This window comes from Myotis yumanensis, unplaced genomic scaffold (genome assembly GCF_028538775.1).
Source record: "Myotis yumanensis isolate MYYU_CA2020_CCGP unplaced genomic scaffold, mMyoYum1.0.hap1 SCAF_1, whole genome shotgun sequence".
In the NCBI taxonomy this organism is placed as follows: domain Eukaryota; kingdom Metazoa; phylum Chordata; class Mammalia; order Chiroptera; family Vespertilionidae; genus Myotis; species Myotis yumanensis.
In genome coordinates, this window is record NW_027223752.1 from 52,896,689 (window position 1) to 52,915,122 (window position 18,434).

Sequence of the window (18,434 nt, forward strand, 5' to 3'; positions counted from 1 at the left end):
GGCGACCGCGCCCGCGGAGCCTGGCAAAGACGCGCAGTGCTTAGCGCAGCTGAGCTGAGCGCCGGGCGGGGCGGGGCGGGGCGGGGCGGGGCGGGGCGGGGCTGCGGGCGTAGGGGATGGGGCGTGGCGGAGGGGCGGGGACTGGCAAGGGGGCGGGGCTCCGTGGGGGCGTGGCAGAGGGGGATGAGGCGGGGAGGGCGTGGCGGAGGGGCGTGGTGAGGCAGGGGCGCGGGCGGGGCACGGGCCTCACCGCCTGAAGCCCTTCGGTCTCACGCAGCATCTGCAGCCCACCCGGGCCCGCAGCGGCGTTGAGGGCGACTTTAGCGCCGGAGCTGTAGCGCCCCCTTACGTCTCGCTACGCGTCCACAGAGATCAGTCCAATGGTTCCGGCTGCTGTAAGGCTAACAGGAGGAGAGGTCCCCAGTCCCCCTTGGGGCCGGAGCCGGGTAACATTCCAGATCAACTAAAATAAAACAGTACCCGACAGAGACAAGATTCCATTTCTAAATAAAGGAATTTTTTTAAAGCGAATTTTTTATTTGCATAGTTGCGGGAACTTCGTGCTTCATCATAAATAAGACCCAAGTTGGGATAGCGGTGACCCAGATGATAAGTCAAAGGATGAAATAGAGGTGGAACACGCTGTCCTGCCCAGAGTTGTGCTGGCCAGCTGATTTTGTTTCCCAACCCCCACTCCAAGTCTTCAAAAAAGTTGTTTTTGAAGGCCTTCTCTGATCACCCTATAGTAAGGGCAGTATCTCCTTGCTCTGTTTTTACTTGCTCATTGGTCTCCACCCTTAAAAATAAACTTTTGGAGGGCGGGGGCTTTGTTTTGTTATTTGTAATTTCTGCAGCACCTAGAATATCTGTTCAATTAATGAAATAATTTAAAAAGTGGAACTTACAAACATTTGTTATTTTATATTAATTTAACAATTTCTGAGAGAGTTAAAAATTAAAACCGGGAGGTTATGTTTTCTGATCATTCATATCTAAGATTTTTCTCCATGTTTAATGGGAATATTAATAATAATACCTCATGGATTATTTTGAGGATTGTGCCTGCATATTAAGTGCTATTTGTGTTAGCCATTCCTACTCATTCTTTAATGTCTACCATGAATAAAGCTCTTGGAAATTAACATTAAAAAGAAAAACACCAGTAGGCAAAAGTTGGGACTTAAATGAAGATGTTTTACAGGTCACCTGGAAATAGACCTTCAAATTATACATCTGCAGGTATTTAATTGTTATGGTAAAATGCCGCCTTTGCTCATTTAAAATAGACATATGTATTTTTCATTTACTCCACAGAATACTTCTTTATTTTGAAATATCTTATCCAGCGTCTATCAAAACTGAGGTAGAGACAACAGCTCAAAGAGGTAGGGTGACTCACCATTAGACAGATTCTTGTGGTTCTATCCTGAATCAAAGTTATCAAATGCAATTCCATTATTTCAGCTCCATGCAGAAATGCTTTCACAGAAGTGTAATGTGCTTGTGCCTTGGCTTAAATAAAGATTTTTATACAAGAAATGGCCATCTATATTTTTTTCTGCATGTTTTATAAAACTGATTCATTATCATTGTTCAATATCTAAGGGGGGATATGCTAATTGACCCTCATGCCATCACAAAAGATGGCGGTGCCCACAGCCAATAAGGAGGGAATATGCTAATTTACTGCCACGCCCTCAAAGATGGTGGCACCCACAGCCACAAGATGGCGGCACCCAGTCCCCTCAGTCCCACTGGCAAGCCTTGGATGTTGGCTGCCCAGCCACCCAGGCTGCCGGAAGCTCAGGTAACCAGGGCCGGCCAAGGCTTGCGCTGCCAGGAGTGGCAGCAGCAGAGGTGTGATGGGGGTGTCGCCTTCCCCTGATTGCCAGGTGGCCTCCCACCCCTGAGGGCTCCTGGACTGTGAGAGGGGGAAGGCCGGGCTGAGGGCCCCCCCCCCTCCAGTGCATGAAGTGTACCCTAGGGAGTTCAACGGACTGGGAGTTCAATCACTTGCTATGACGTGCACTGACCACCAGGGGGCGGTCCGGAACAAAGAAAGGCCCCAGCCGGCAGCCAGCAGCTGCTAGGGACCCTATTCGTGCATGAATTCCATGCACTGGGCCTCTAATATGCTTATAAATTCTTTGGTTAATCTCTTCCAGCTCTCCTTAAGTTTTTATGAACTTACTATTAGTTTTCCCCAAGACCTAAAAACATAAGGGTACTAAGTGATATTGTGGGTTAAATCCCTAAAAGGTGACTGGGGGAAGGAGCAAAGCACACACCATGGATACAAATATAGTTTGCTAAGAATTCCTCAGAACTGGGGGGGTTTTGGGGGAGGAGGCAAAAAAACAATACCACATTTTTAGCAATTTATCAAGTAAGGGTTTGACATAGCTACCAGTAATTCATTCACAATATACTAATGAATTCACTTGAGCTTTGTTTTCTGGCAGTGCTGATAGATGTATATTTACTCAACCATTCATTTGTTCATTCATTCAAAATGCATTTTGGATGCTACTAAGTATCAAGTACAATGCTAGGCACTGGGAATACACCAATGAAACAGATGTGTTCCTGTCTCCATGGAGCTTACAGTCTAGTGGGGAAGCCAGACAGGCAAGTATAGGGTGCTATGAGAATATACAGGAAGGGGGAAGGGCACCCAATCCAAACTTGTGAGGTTTTGATAACAATAACACCCACCCATTCAGGTCTCATCTTCAAAATTAGCAAAACTAGGAAGCAGGCAAGAAATGGAAGGACAAATGAAAAGGCCTCAAAGTGAAAGAAAATAGTTCAGGATGTCCTAGGAATGTGAGGAGAGGGATGAGAGATAAGACTGGAAAGGTCAGGAGGTTAGAGTTTACCTCAAGTCCTGGGTTTATACATGCAAGTGACATGGTCAGATCTTTGCACAGCTATGGAAAGTGAGATTCCAGATAGGACATCTTCAGCATACTGCAGGCATGAGATGATGGTGGCCTGAGTCAGGGAAATAGCTGCAGTCTGCAGAGGAACAGACAAATTGAAGAGAGATTTAGGAACTGTGCAACAAAATTTAGTGACTGATGAGCTACACAAATTGAGGGAGAGGAAAAAATCAAGGAAAGATATATATATATATATATTTATCTTGAGGATTGTGCCTCAAGATATATCTTTTGAATATATCTTGCGAAATTCATGCAAGGAGCTTGGCCCTTGCAGCTCTGGTGGCTTGCCTCGGCCCTCACAGCCCTGGCTTCATCTGGAAGGTCATCCAGAAGGACATACGGAAGGTCGTTGGGCTGTCCAGTCTAATTAGCATATTATGATTTTATTATATAGATAGATATATATAAAATATTTTATTTTTCAATTATAATTGACAATCAACATAATTTTTATTTTGTTTTTTAATTTCCACATATAAGTGAAATTTTATGGTATTTGTCTTTCTCTGTCTGACTTATTTCACTTAGCATAATACCCTCTAGGTCCATCCATGTTGTTGCAGATAGTAAGATTTTATTTTTTGTGTGGCCAAGTAATATTCCATTGTATATATATACTACATCTTCTTTACCCAATTGTCTATTGATAGACACTTAGGTTGCTTCCATATCTTGGCTATAATATATGAAATGTCCTTTGTCTTTTGTTAGCCTTTGTTTTAAAGTCTACTTTGTCTAATATAAGTATTGCTGCCCCTACCTTTTTTTTTTCATTTCCATTTGCATGAAATATCTTTTTTTCATCCCTTTGCTTTCTTCTGTATCTATATTTTGATCTGATCTAGGTCTCTTATAGGCAGCAAATGTATGATTCTTGTTTTCTTCTCCGTTCAGCCACCCTATGTCTTTTGATTGGAGCATTTAACTTACTTACATTTAAGGTAATTATTGGTAGGTCTGTAGTTATTGCCATTTTACTATTCATATTTTTAATCTTTTTCTTCTTCTTAAAGAAGCCCTTTAAACATTTCATGTAATATTGGTCTGGTGGTAGCTTCACCAGGCACTTGGTGTGGTTAACATATATGCAGAACCAAAACAGCAGCAGAAAGAGCTATTCATTCATCTTTTAATTAGAGCATTTTGTCCTTAATTATTTATAAGAATGTAGTTATTGCCATTTTATTGTTTTCTGATTGTTTGATTTTTTTTGTAGTTCTTTGCTCCTTTCTTTAAAAAAATATTTTTTTATTGATTTCAGAGAGGAAGGGAGAGGGAGAGATAGAAACATCAATGATGAGAATCATTGATTGGCTGCCTCCTGCATGCCCCCTATTAGGGACTGAGCCTGCAGCATGGGCATGTGCCCTTAACCAGAATTGAACCCGGGACTCTGCAGTCTGCAGGCTGACACTCTATCCACTGAGCCAAACTGGCTAGGGCTCTGTTCCTTTCTTATTCTCCTGCTCTTTTCTCTTGTTGATGACTTTCTGTAGTGTTGTTTGGATTCCTTTCTCTTTATTTCTTATAGATTTTGGTTGTGGTTACCATGTGCTTCATATATACCAAGCTATGTTTATAGTAGTCTATTTTAAGTTGATAGTTGCTTAAGTTTGAACACACTCTAGAATCACTACCATTTTTATTCACCCTCTGCACATTTATGTTTATGTTTTTCTTGTGTGTTTGTGTGTATCCCTTAATTTGCTGTTGTAATTACACATGATCTTCCTATCCTACTTTTGCTTTTTAGCCTTTCTACTGGCCTTAGTGTTGGTTGACTCATTGTTTTTATTATGTGTTTGCCTTTGTCAGTGAGAATTTTTTTCTTAGCAATATATTTTATTCATATTTTTTATTTTTTTCTTCTTCTTAAAGAAGCCACTTTAACATTTTATATAATAAAAGCCTACTATGCTGTGTCCAGTTGACCAGTCGGCTATTCAACCAATCAAAGTGTAATATGCTAATGATATACTAAGGCTGCTCAACCACTTGTTATGACATGCACAGACCACCAGGGGGAAGACAACCAGTTGACCAGTTGCTATGATGTGTATTGACCACTAGGAAGCAGATGCTCTGACTGGTAGGTTAGCTTGTTGCTGGGGTCCAGCTGATCCGGACTGAGTGAGAAGAGCCAGACACACCCTGAAGCCCTCCTGTAGTCCCTCCCAGGCTAGCTAACCTCCCGTGACTCCCCTGGCCCCGATTGTGCACCAGTGGGGTCCCTTGGCCTGGCCTGCTCCCTCTCAAAATCTGGGACCTCTCGGGGGATGTCGGAGAGCCAGTTTTGGCCTGATCCCACAGGCCTGGCCAAGGGACCCCACTGGTACACGAATTCATGCACTGCGCCTCTAGTTTTTTATAATATTGGTTTGGCAGTGATGAACTTCCTCAGTTTTTTCTTGTCTGGGAAGCTCTTTATTTTTTCTTCCATTCTAAATTATGGTCTTGCTAGGTAATCTTGCTTTAGCAGGGCTCACAGTCCTGCATCACGCCTTTTCTCCCTCTTCCCGTCATCACATCATTTCCTTTTAATTCCGACTCCTCCTATGACCCTCTCATAAAGACCGTTGGTTATTACAGAGGGCCCTCCTGGGTAATCCAGGATAACCTCCCATCTCAAGACCACATCTGCAAATGAAGTAACATTCACAGGTTCAGGGGGTTAGAATGGACATCTTTGGGGGCCATTATTCAGTCTACCACAGAAACAAATTTAAGAACTGTGAAAAAGGATGAAATTATTTTGGAAAAGTGGGGAAGATTGTCACAGAAATTAAGAGAACATTTCTGGGAGGGCCAATATAGTACTCATCAAATGCTGACAAGAAGTTAGCTAAGATAAGGACAGAAAACTGCCAGCTACTTTCGCAACTAGGCGGTTGTAAACATGATGTCCGTGAAGTGATAGGAAGGAAGCCAAACTGGAGTAGGCTGAGGAATACATGCAAAATGAGAAAGTGAAGACAGTATGCATAGGCAACCCTTGGATGAAGCTTAGCTATGGCAAGAAGAGGAGAAAGAGCAATAGGTGAGAAGGACATGAGGCAAAGGGGTGGAAGAGTTAAGGATGCTCAGATACTAAGGACAAAGGAATCACACAGGATAAGTGTTTGAAGGTATAAGAGCTGTGAGTTCCCTGAGAAGCAGGATAAAGGGGCAGTGGGGATGAATCCAGAGAAGAGGCAGAGAGAAAGCACGAACTAGGAGGAATGCCTCTGCTACAAGAGGAGGGAGCTGAGGATGAGGGCAGCTGCCCATGGAGCTGGGAAGGGGGAGGCAATTAAGGTGGTTTTAGGCAGATGCTTCCCTGTGAGGCAGGAGAGGAAAGGTCTGTCTACCAGAGGGAAAGGAAAGAAGTAGCGTGTGTGAGAAGAATAATGAAGGTCTGGAGTGGTTGTGGGGATGAGCAGGAAAGGCTACAACTGGAGATGTGCATAAGCACATGGTAGAACATCAGTAGGGCTGGGCCCTGGAACCGTGTTCTTTGGAAGTGAAAACAAAACAAGAAGTAAACTTGCAAGGACTAAGAAGGGAGGGCTGGAGTGCTATCACAGAATAATCTCAATGTATTCTGAACTAAGTATGAGCAGGAGATCTGGCCATTTTAAACAGCTCTAAGTCAGAGAGTTTGCTAAAATATCCCAAGTCAGCCACGGTTTGAGTCACACACCTATAAATTCGAAGAAAGATTTTCAGAATCTGCAACCCATTTCAGAGAGTCATGAATATTTTCATTATGTAGTTTTTATTTTAGACGAACATTATTATAAAAAAAAGTTCACCTGGAATAAAATCCACTTAAAAAACAACAAAAACACAGCAACAGTATCAGTACACAGTTAATGAATTGGCTTAAACGAGACTAACCACATGACAGGCTCACTTTATCTGCAGGAGCTTTTCACATTAAGCCGTTGGAGCAAAAATAAAAACACCAATACATATGCAGTGGGATAATTCTATGGAAAAACTAGATATTTTTCCATTAGGGGGCATGATTTTAGTAAAAGAGTAATGGTATTTTGCATTAAAGGAACTGCTGCAAACAAAATAAAAACCCATCTGTAAGGCCACAGAAATGAATTCTAGTAAGTTCACCTTTTTAAAAAATGTAAGAAAATGAAACAAGTTCTATTAGTTGTTGGCAATACGAAATGCAATTGCATATGGTATAAGTTATTTCAAAAAAAATGAAGTAAAATTTGAAAATATCCCTAAAATAATTGTTTGCTAATTTTGATTTCTGTAAATTTCAGTCACTTAGATTTTTTTCATAGTGAGTTTGACACCCATTCATTTTATTAGTCTTTTAAAAAAAGACCAATTCTATTATACAATTGTGCTAGCATTTGAAATTTTATTAGCATATCCTGTCTCTCTAGGTTTCTCTAGGATAGGGAATTTCATTTTTAGACATTCCTTTCCCCCTTCTTTAGCTATAACAAGAAGGAAAAAGGAATGTACTTTCTGTTAAAAGAAAAACTATAAAACCTGACAGCAGAAAAGACTGCTTACAATCTGACACAAGTACACCAACATAATGAAGTGCTGTTTTAAAATTTTAAGCTTAGAAGCTCATCTTTAAAGATTAAGAACTAAATTTATAAAGAAGTCTAAGTCATAAACTAGAAAAGAAAGTCTGCTTAAATGTATCACTTACAGTTCACAGGAAAACCTTTATATAAGCCTTAATACAGATTCCCAGCATTAGAACCTGTAAAATGGAGTTATAATCTCTTATTAGAAATTTCTGCAAACATTTATCTATATTGCACAGCTAAATTTATTAATGGAGATAGGGAGATAATACTTTTCTGCACTATTGGCTATGACATGTATGTTCTATTCTAAACTACCTCCTACCTTTCCCAATGATGCCTTTAGTTCAAAACAAAACATATAATCTAAATTGTGTTGGATGCATAAAGGCTGGCTCACTGTTTTTCTACCGGGTATTAGAACACTAGTTAGCTAAATGAGGTATAATAAAAAATAGTCCTTCAAAGTAAAGAGTATAGTCTTCTGAAAATGTATAATCAAGACTGCACAAAATGTTCATGTAAATAGTAAGAAACCCTGCAGCACCTCCTAACGGATGCACAGGTGGGTTGTTTTCTTATAATCTGTCTGAAGTAAAATAGAGCTAAAATCAGTTCCCAGTGAAACATTTTACAATCCACTGATTTTCATGCTGCTAAGTTACAGCACATTTCCATTGTCTGATACCCTCAGACTCTATTTGAAAAGGTCTAGTCAATCATTGGCAGAAATGAGCACACTGACAATAAAGTGCAGCCACTGAATACCACTAGTACTGCTGCAAAATCTTCATGTACCTGGATCCATAGACCACAGAAATGTTCACACAAAACTAGATTTCTTCAGTTTCAGCAGGGAACAGACAATTATCTCTCACTAAATTCATCTACAAATAGAAAAAATAATGCACTATATGTACATTATTAAGCAAATTGGAATATTTATTGGGTCATTTTACCATGCAGGTGAATTTCCTATGGTCTTAGCTCAAATTATATACAATTTAGCAAGACTAAATGTAAGAAAATAGCAAGGACGATTTGTTTATATACAACAGAGCATATACCCCAAATTGCTGCTACTTCAAAGAGCACCTTTAGACTCATCTAGCTTTCACGGCTCTTTCAAAGGGCATTTCATGGAGACTAGTTATTAATCCATATAAGACAAAAGAAGAGAGAAAGAATAAAACAAAAGCAAAGCATTGTTAAAAAAAAACAACTAACCATAGGATATGTCAGTTTTGGTTTGCAGATAACCCCTGAGATAATATAAACCAAAGTGTTAAGACACCAAATAGTCAGAGGTAAATTACTAAGAGAATTACATTCATACATGGTGTCATAGCACTTGCCTTTTAGAAACTACTTTGTTACCCTCCAGAAAGCTTAACTGCTTGGAATTTTTTTCAGAAAATTAGTGAATACAAGATGTTTCTAAGAAATTATTTTTTATTTCCAAAGATGTATCTAATTTTAAGATGGTAGACTTACAAACTTTCATGCAAGGAACCACTTGATTATACTCGGCACCAACAGATGCCTTTAAGCCTATAGGTAAGTTTTTAAAAAATCTGTTAACAATGTTTAGTGTACCCCATCAAAAATAGCTCTGAATATTTATATTTGCTATAGCTAAATTGTGCATAAGTTTTCAAAAAGTTTGAATGGTTCAGGCATCCTATGATACATCTTAATTTGAAGCAGAATTCTCTGTGGTAACAAGCAATCTGTTTCCACTTCCATTTCCAATTCTTAATTTCAAGCATGATGGTAAACTCTGTGAAACAAAACAGGCCTAAGAGGAGGAATAATTATCAACAGAATTCACTTCCTTCATCCCCTCTTTGTAGCTCCCCTGTGTTATGACACTGAAGGCTAGGATAACAGCAATGACATCATGACCTTAATTTGGCACACAGTTAACACTGAATCCCTTTCTTTTCCTATGTGATGGTTTCATCTACAAAAGGTATCCCAGTTCCAGGGTTTGGTGAGAAAGACAGCTAAGCTTTTGGTGGGCTTCAGCCCAGGTGACTGGACCAAGTTCTCTAACAACAAACCTGAACAGATGGAACTGGGTTCTACACACTCAACAGTAGCTGTTTTAAAACTGAAACCTTGCTCATATTGTCTCTAATGAAAAAGCAAGACTTTTCCTAGAGGCTGCACTAAGTCTATTTATTCTTATTTTGTTTGAAAACCCAAGTAAAAACAGAACGAAAAATCATTTTCACCATTACCAAGAGCTATTTCTACTAAATTTATGTTAAAAAGTCATATCTCTTCCTTTAGGTAAGCTTTAAAATTTAAATTAACTCTTGTTAACTCTTGTACACAGGAATCATGGTAGGAATTGGGTATTACAACTAAATCAGCAAGCCGGGGAGTAAACCTAAGACAAAATATATTATGTATGCTAATGTGATGGAACCACAATTAGACGCTGAAATAAAACCCTAAATGGTACATCTCTCTGCCCATGTAAAACTTCAGCTCAAGAGTTCACAACTAGAAGCAGACAACAATGGTCAAATATGTTATGTTTTAGATAACTGACTGATTATAATAGGTCAAACATAGGAAAAGACAGCAAATATAAACCCCAGGAAAAATGAGATTAAGGTCATTTCCAAATGCAGTTTTTATAGATTAGGCAGAGGGAATCAACTGAAAAGTGATTTCTTCAGCTACCCAGACTCTGGCTAAAAAGTCAAGAATGAAGCAAAGTGCTAAACAATAAGAAATAAAAAAAAATTACAGCCTATGATGAATAGGTAGACATTTTTATAAATTTTTAAGATAAATTTTATCAGAATTTAATGATTCTTATTTAAGAAAATCACAAATCAGAGCCCTTAAGTAAATGCCATGAATGTAATAACATCTGGCCATACGAACATCAAACCAAATGTCCTTTAATTTTAGTTATACTGACCTCTGCTTCAAATGTTCTACTCTTGTTTTAAACGGCCCCAAAGCACAAATTTGTCTAGAACTTTACGAGACGAAAGTGTGCATGTGAGAGTCTAAGACTGCTATAACAGGGAAAGGCTAACACTGATGTGCAAAGTGAAAAAGGAAAGATAGCAGCTTCTGCAACAGGCAATAAAACAAAGAGAAAAACAAGTCTTGCATGTGTCTCCATTTCATTGCTTCCATGTTTGAAAAAAAGGAGCCTGTTATCTCGCTAGGCCGTGTGCTGGAATCCACTAGGTGTTCTGTGCCGAGAGGTCTAGGCTCGGTGGTGCTCTCAGCAGCAGGCTGGCGGTGTGATTCTGAGGCTGGATGACCTGTGCTTTCAGAGAAGCAGGAAAGAGTCCTCTAGGTGTGCTGCAGTCTCTCAGAAAAAGTTCATCAAAGTAGCGAACACCGGAAGAAACTGGTCTTCTTTGATCGGTTTTCTGTTATTTTCACTGGTCCACCTGCCCCTGATGAATTGCTGTCGTTCTAAAAAACAAAAGATAAAGTCACCAAGAAAACAAAAATTCAATGGTTTGACCCCAATTATCTAAAAAAAAAAAAAAAATATATATATATATATATATATATATATATATATATATATATATATCAAACCATATCATAAATGTGTATTCAGTAGAGTATTTTATTAGGAGAGGAACTCATTAAGCTCTGATGTTACTGGTTTCTTTGGAAATGGAGGGTTTAGATGAGAAAAATGTTTTTAGGATAGCACCTTTTATACATATTAATATCAGCTGGGAAGCTCCTATTTCCAGTTCAAAAAAATTATTGCCAATGGAGTGCAAAGTTTCAAGGGTAATGATGGCAACAATGTTAAGATATCAGTACAGGCAATTTTGTTATTAGAGGTAAGAAGTGTTGGTAACATAAGGTATACAATTATATTCAGAATTCAGGTTAAAATAAACTTTCAAGGTTATCCTAATGATTCATCACTGAGATCATTTCAAATTTAAGCAAACGTCAAGATCATAATTATATCTATACTAATAAAGGGTAATATGCTAATTAGGCCAGGAGACCTTCCGGACAAAGCCATGGTAGCGGGGCCAACGCAGAGGCTGTTAGAGGCGATCAGGCCAGGAGGGGAGGGGCGATCAGGCCAGGAGAGGAGGGCAGTTGGGGGCGATCAGGCCGGCAGCAGGGGGACAGTTGGGGGCGAGCAGGCTGGCAGGTGGGGGCAGTTGGGGGCAAGCAGGCTGGCAGGGGAGGGCAGTTGGGGGTGATCAGGCTGGCAGGGGGGGCAGTTGGGGACAAGCAGGCCAGCAGTGGGGGGGCAGTTGGGGGTAATCAGGCCGGCTGGAGAGGGTAGTTGGGAGCCATGAGGCTGGCTAGAGAGGGCAGGTGGGGGCCATGAGGCTGGCCAGGGAGGGCAGTAGGGGGCCATGAGGCTGGCAGGGGAGGGCAGTTGGGGGCCATGAGGTCGGCTGGGGAGGGCAGTTGGGGGCAAGCAGGCCGGCAGGGGGGGAAGTTGGGGCGAGCAGGCCGGCGGGGGGCCAGTTGGGGATGAGCAAACCAGCAGGCAAAATGGTTAGGGGTGATCAGGCAGGCAGGCAGGTGAGCGGTTAGGAGCCAGCGGTCCTGGATTGCGAGAGGGATATCCGACAGCCGGTTTACCTAAACCGGCAGTTGGACACCCCCTGAGGGGTCCCAGATTGGAGAGGGTGCAGGCCGGGCTGAGGGACACACCCCCATGCACGAATTTTGTGTACCGGGCCACTAGTATAAATATAAATGTCACCTCAAAACTAAACAATTTTATGGCAAAAATTTAATTTTGCATTATTTTAAAATTTGGATCAAAATTCAATGAAAGTCCACTTAAAGAGCCAGATGAAAGAACTGAAATAGCTGCAGTTCAGAAATAAGAAAGCTGGTCTGGCCGGTGTGGTTCAGTGGTTGAGCATAGACCTATGAACCAGGAGGTCATGGTTCAATTCCTAGTCAGTGCACATGCCTGGGTTGCAGGCTTGATCCCAGTAGGGGACATGCAGGAGGCAGCCTATCAATGATATTCTCTCATCATTGATGTTTCTATGTCTCCCTCTCCTTTTCTGAAATAAATAAAAATATTTAAAAAAAAGAAATATGAAACCTGAAGAAACAGAAATTAGAAACAAAGTTCAATCAGCTGAATATGTGAGTCAAGAAAAAAACGAGTTAATATAATATAATATAATATATTCACATATATTATAATCAGAGATATCCTTTTAATCAAATAAATACACAGAATAACACAAATTTACAAACAGTATAATGAAAATAAAATTACAAGTGATACAAACCATTTTTCTGTTGAGTTTTGTCATTATATCTCGTGCAAGTGTAAAAAATGCCTAAAGATAAACCAAAAAATTGCATTATTATATATTTATAATATATTTTCAAATAGAAATGTAGAATATTTTTACTATTACATTATAAATATATTACTGTAAAGCTTTTAATTTAGAAAAGAATATAATTGTAATCATGACTTATTATATCTTATTTTTCAATTACATCACAAACATTTTCCAGTGTTATCAAACTGTCATTCATTCGTCAAATATTTTCTGCACATAACATCTGGCCAACTTCCCAAAATGACAGGCTGTAGTTATGCAGAGCTTCCTCAGTACACCCAGGGCACCTGGGGGGCAGAAGCTCTGTCTAAGCCACCCCTGCACACCCCGAGCGGGGCATGGGGCCTGATCTAGAAGATGCTGAATATCTGTTTAATCAGTGAATGAACAAATGTTTTACCCTGTAGCTCTAAAATATGTTTTTATAAAAATCTGTCTTTTATTGCCAATGTCCTCTTTCAAATCACTTTCCCTCTTATACCTTATATAATCTTAACATTCCAAAACCCCTCACCATGGAAATCAGTTGAAATGCAGGTAGGACAACTCTGATTCATCTTAGTGACATTTTATGCCTAGTGTCTCGTGATCCAAACCAAACATTTTTTAACCCTATTATCCCTATTTTGTTTCTAGGGAGCTAAGACTTAAAGCTTCTTCGGTTGTGTCTATGCTACACTGTTACATCAGTCTCTTTGTTCCCAACCATGCTTGATGCCCCAAAAATATTTAGCAAAGGAACTATTTCCAATCAAGTCAAACAGAAACAATACGTAGCTATTACTATCACTCACTATCGGTGTCTCACTGTCACACTGGTCACCCGTAAGGCTAAATTTCTAAATAAACCCATCCTAGTGGTTATGAGGCTAACCAATCACACTAAGGCAAAGATCTGGGAAATTGCTAACTTCTGCAGAATACTGGGCCAGATTAAGCAGCTGGGGAACTCCCAGCTCTACACTTTCATAGCTCAATGCTGTCTCTAAGCCACAGTTGTGATCAGGGCACAGGTACAAACAGAGACCTCAGCCTACTCCAGTAAGCCAGGGTACTGCGTTCATTCTGTGGGAAAAACCCTATGTGGGCCAACTCAGTGAGCAAACTTTGCTCCTGCCTCCACCATTAGAGCAGACTTAAGAGGTTCCCCTCTTTGTGATGGAAGGAAATCCTTTTGTGGCAAGCGGAAGGAAGCATTTTTCTGCTTATCCATGCTGATCTAAATAAATCAGTAGAGAGTTCCTGTTTCCTAACACCCATTAGCCAACCTGAATATGAGTTTGTTATTTTTTTAAAAAGTTATGATCACTGTTCACTATCCAATAAAGTCATTTAAGCCTCAATTTTTAGCTATGATGATATGGCGAACAGTGAGTAGCCTAAGAAATTAAATATTTATGAAATCATTAGTATTATTAAATGAATTACATATATTAAAACATATTACATGTAATATTTTCATGACCAGTTTTTAAAACGTTTTTATAAAGAAAATATTATCACCCGGGCTGGTGTTGCTCAATGGTTGGAGTGTCAGCCTGCGCACTGAATGGTCTCGGGTTCAATTCAAGGGCACGTACCTGGGTTGCAGGTTCGCTCCCCGGCCCCAGTCAGGGTATGTTTGGGAGGCAACCAATTTATGTGTCTCTCTCACATGGATGTTTCTCCCTCTCTCTCTCTCTCTCCTCCCCTTCCCTTCCATTATCTCTAAAAACCAATGACAAAATATCCTCGGGTGAGGATTAACAACAACAAAAAATATCAGAAATTCTTCCCTTGGTAAAGAAAATCTATTCTTAGAAGACTTTAGATGGTTAGATTTTCTTTAACAGTTAACTTACTAAAAATTTATTAAAGTACTCTCTGGTAAACACACTTTCTTACTTCTACCAAATGCCATCGTAGTACAATATATCATATATATCATGTTAATCTACTTAAACATGTACATTAAGGGAATCTGTTCAATAAGCTAACAGTTTCATTCTCTCTCTCATTCTCTCTCTCTCTCTCACAGAGAGGAAAGTAATAAAGACTCGCCTGCTATAGGCCACTACAGGATGACATGAACGATGATAAATGAGCAGAGGAAGACACTGCACTTGGTCAGCTAGTGCAGGGTTTCCAGCCTCCCAAATACAGGACAAAAGTGAACTTAAACTGAGCATCTATCTTCTGTTCAGTGAATCTTATATTCACGTCTGTATTTGATTGCAGGGTGTCCCAAAAATATGTATACATATTTGAACAGCTGATCGCTCACTCAATTTTCACTCCTTTTCAAGTTTAACTGATTTGAAATAATGGGCAAAGCTTTGAACAAAGCAAATTTATCCACTAGACTTTTTTATAGGGATACATAAAAGATAAAGTTTAAAGTCCAAAGCAAGCAACAGTTGACAAATTGAGGGCACACAAATACAAACAAAATGATTCTTGATGTTTGCGATTCCTTTGTTTTGCATTATCAGCAATGCCTGGACCAGAACCAGTCATCAGTCTGAAAACAGGCATTGACAAAAAACACTATTCACTTCTGTGGATTCTTTTAAATTTTTTTAAATGAACTGTATGTTAATAAATATTCAAAGTATGTACACATTTTTTGGGACACCCTATATATTCTTTGTGGAGGTTGGGTGCTAGAAATTCAACAACCAGGTCCACATAAAAGTCAGAAGCACAGCAGTTCACAACATGGAGGTGGAGTTCACACAAGGCATCACTAAGTCAGAAAATAACAAGGCTCTGAGAATCGCTTGAACATAGGCAGATAAGCACTAGTGATACTATATAACAAGTCACCAAACCTGTCTTTCTTTCTTACCTCTTCTACATTTGTACTGGATTTTGCACTTGTCTCCAAGAATTTAATCCCATAGTCAATTGCTAACTGAAAGGCAAACAGAAACATTTAAACATAGTGCAAGTTACTTGAACATATAAAGCACTTATATTTTCTAGGATTTTCAAAGTCCCAAAGGTCTATCTAGTTAAGAACTCTCGTAGTTCTCAAATCTCTTTGCTTCCTTCTGTGTTTGAATTGAGATCTAACTTAATCATCATAAGCAACATGGCACCACTTCCACTCACAATTTAATACAGTACTTCTCTTTTTTCCTATTATACTTTTAGTTCTCTATACTTACAAGAAAAACTATGACACTCACCCCCTACCATTAATTTGGGATTCATTCACCCCTTTTATCTGTTCTGAAAGTACAATTCTCTAACAGTGACTATACTGATTTTTCATTATTTTTTTAAATAAATTGGCGCTTAACAGAAAAGCTTAAAATGCTAAGTATTCATTGCTTTGGTTTCTATTGATTGTGACAAATGTGACCTCTTCCATATTTCCATCTACTCCCAAAGAGTTCCCAGTTCATTTATAACAACAAGATTTAGAGAATGTTTTTAGGTAAAAAAAAGTTTCAGTTTGAAAACACACACACACACACACACACACACACACGGCTAAAACAAAATTACCAGACTTAAAAACTGAAGCTTCTACATCAATTTAGAAAATGTCACAGAAGTAAACATGCACATATAATAAACTCCTTTGCTTTGCATGACACAAAACAGAGAAATGCCTATAAATGATTAATAAATGACATCCACAGCTTGATGAGTTATAAGGAGTTAATCATAATGACCTAAATTTAATGTGTAGTACAATATTCTTTAAAAAATGAATTAGAGAATGATTACTGTTGAACTTCACCTATCCTATTAATTTTTTCCAAAGGGAATAAATTACTTTAACTTATGGACATGGAAGAAATAGCCTGAACTTTAAGCTGCAGGAATCTGAAAAAGATCCAATTTGTATCTCCCAGAAAAGAGCAAATTCTTTAGGAATGAGTCATGACTACACAGTATATAGAGTTGGATCTCGAATACTAATTCGTACCATTCAGGTATAGATTATATCTCTTTGTTGTTTTTAAAGGATTAAAATATAGATATTTTAAACACCTAAATCAATAATTATACTAGGAAAATAAATGCTTAATGTGAGTAGATTTGAATCTTTATGCATTCAGTTCAAATTTACCTTCTCCCCTCTTTCTTTTGACACTTGTCTTTTGTCATTCATATCGCATTTGTTACCCAGGATCATTCTTTCCACGTCTAAAGAGGCATGCTGTAGGAAGAAAACAGAAGATTACAAAAACAGCCTGAAAAAGACAGTTATTTAACAGACAAATCCTAACCTATTAGAAACATACCCATGAATTTAATAATTAGGCTAATCACCTTTCACTGGACATAAGACATGATTCAGAGCAAATTTTGAAAGATGCGAGGAGGGGGAAAGTTACAGTAAAAAAGGCTATGCAAACTTTCTTCCCAAAGGCTCACAGTCATTCTCATGTCTTTTGGTACATGAACAAAGAGAAATAAAACTTATGGTTATCTAACAACAAAACTTCCAAATATTAGTTTGGATCAAAGAAGAGAAAAAACTTGGTCCTGAGTGAGCCAATGGAGAAGGTACTCTGGATTCTGAATTACTTAAAAAATAAATTCATGTAGGTTAATATAATTGTGTACAAAATTATTTCTGAGTCAGATTTCTTTTTGAAATATAAAAAATATAATATCTTAATGCTAATCAATCTAGAATTAAACCAAACTTCAAATATCAAAGATGGAGAAAATGTTAGAAGGGCAAAACAATAAGTTGCTGGAATAAAGATATACTTTTGCCAGTCAATCAGATGATGAACCAGATAGAACCCAGGTATCAGATGTTTTAATCCTGCTCTCCTTTATAAAGGCTGTATTAGCATAAGCAAGTCACTTCTTTCTGGCCTCAGTTTTCTCTTGTGTAGAATGGGGACTCGGATTAAATTACTTCTAATATCTGGCCCAAGTTTAAAATTCTGTGAAACTGCTCCACCGTCTGCCTCCATCCCCCATCCAAATCCAGCAGGGCAGTCAGACTGCAGATGGAGATCTCGCCCTCCATGGCACGCTAAGCGAGCGCCTGCCCTACCCATGCCCTACTTCTTAGCAGCTCAACTGCCTCTTCCTGAGACAGGCGGCCTTTATAAGCACCCAGCAGGTATCATCATTCCAGTATCATCATGATGATCTCCAGTACCACCATTCTCTTTCCATATATACCTCTTCAATGTTTCTTATCCAATTTTTAATATTGTCGAAGGACTTTTCATTTGTGATGTCATAGACCAGCATGATTCCCTATAGGAGAAAAACAGATCTTTATTTAGCACAGTATGTATTTAAAGTTATAAAATATAATGTAAGTGTACTCCGCCCCTCCAGAAAGCTTTTGTTTGTGGCTTTTTTGGTCTTTATAAAATACTTTATAATATTTTAAAGTATGGAGAAGCAAAAATAAATAAATAAATTCTCCCATTGCCTCACCAGGTAATTAAATACTCTGTTAACATTTTCACTGTTAACCTTTAATGAATTAGTGATTATGGTGAAGATGATACACCCTTTCCACCTGACTACCTATGATAAGAATCAGCACTAAACTGGAGCTGAGAGAGTGTTTAAGTTAAAACAGAGACAGCACTGAGAGGAAGAGGCAATCACTTCTGTTGTGCACTTTTTTATTCAAG

At 38.9% G+C, this 18,434-nt stretch overlaps 1 protein-coding gene across 1 annotated transcript in view; it reads right to left on the reverse strand.

The window, feature by feature from the left end:
- Nucleotides 1–6,680: 6,680 nt before the first annotated feature.
- Nucleotides 6,681–18,434, reverse strand: part of RAB8B (RAB8B, member RAS oncogene family) — a 61,617-nt gene continuing 49,863 nt past the window's right edge. The window contains exons 4-8 of the mRNA XM_070421426.1: nucleotides 17,968–18,045; nucleotides 16,892–16,981; nucleotides 15,656–15,721; nucleotides 12,769–12,819; nucleotides 6,681–10,942 (exon numbers count right to left, since the gene is read on the reverse strand). Of these exons, the coding sequence (XP_070277527.1) occupies nucleotides 10,850–10,942; nucleotides 12,769–12,819; nucleotides 15,656–15,721; nucleotides 16,892–16,981; nucleotides 17,968–18,045 (378 nt within the window). The 3' untranslated portion in view covers nucleotides 6,681–10,849. The remainder of the gene's footprint in view (nucleotides 10,943–12,768; nucleotides 12,820–15,655; nucleotides 15,722–16,891; nucleotides 16,982–17,967; nucleotides 18,046–18,434) is intronic.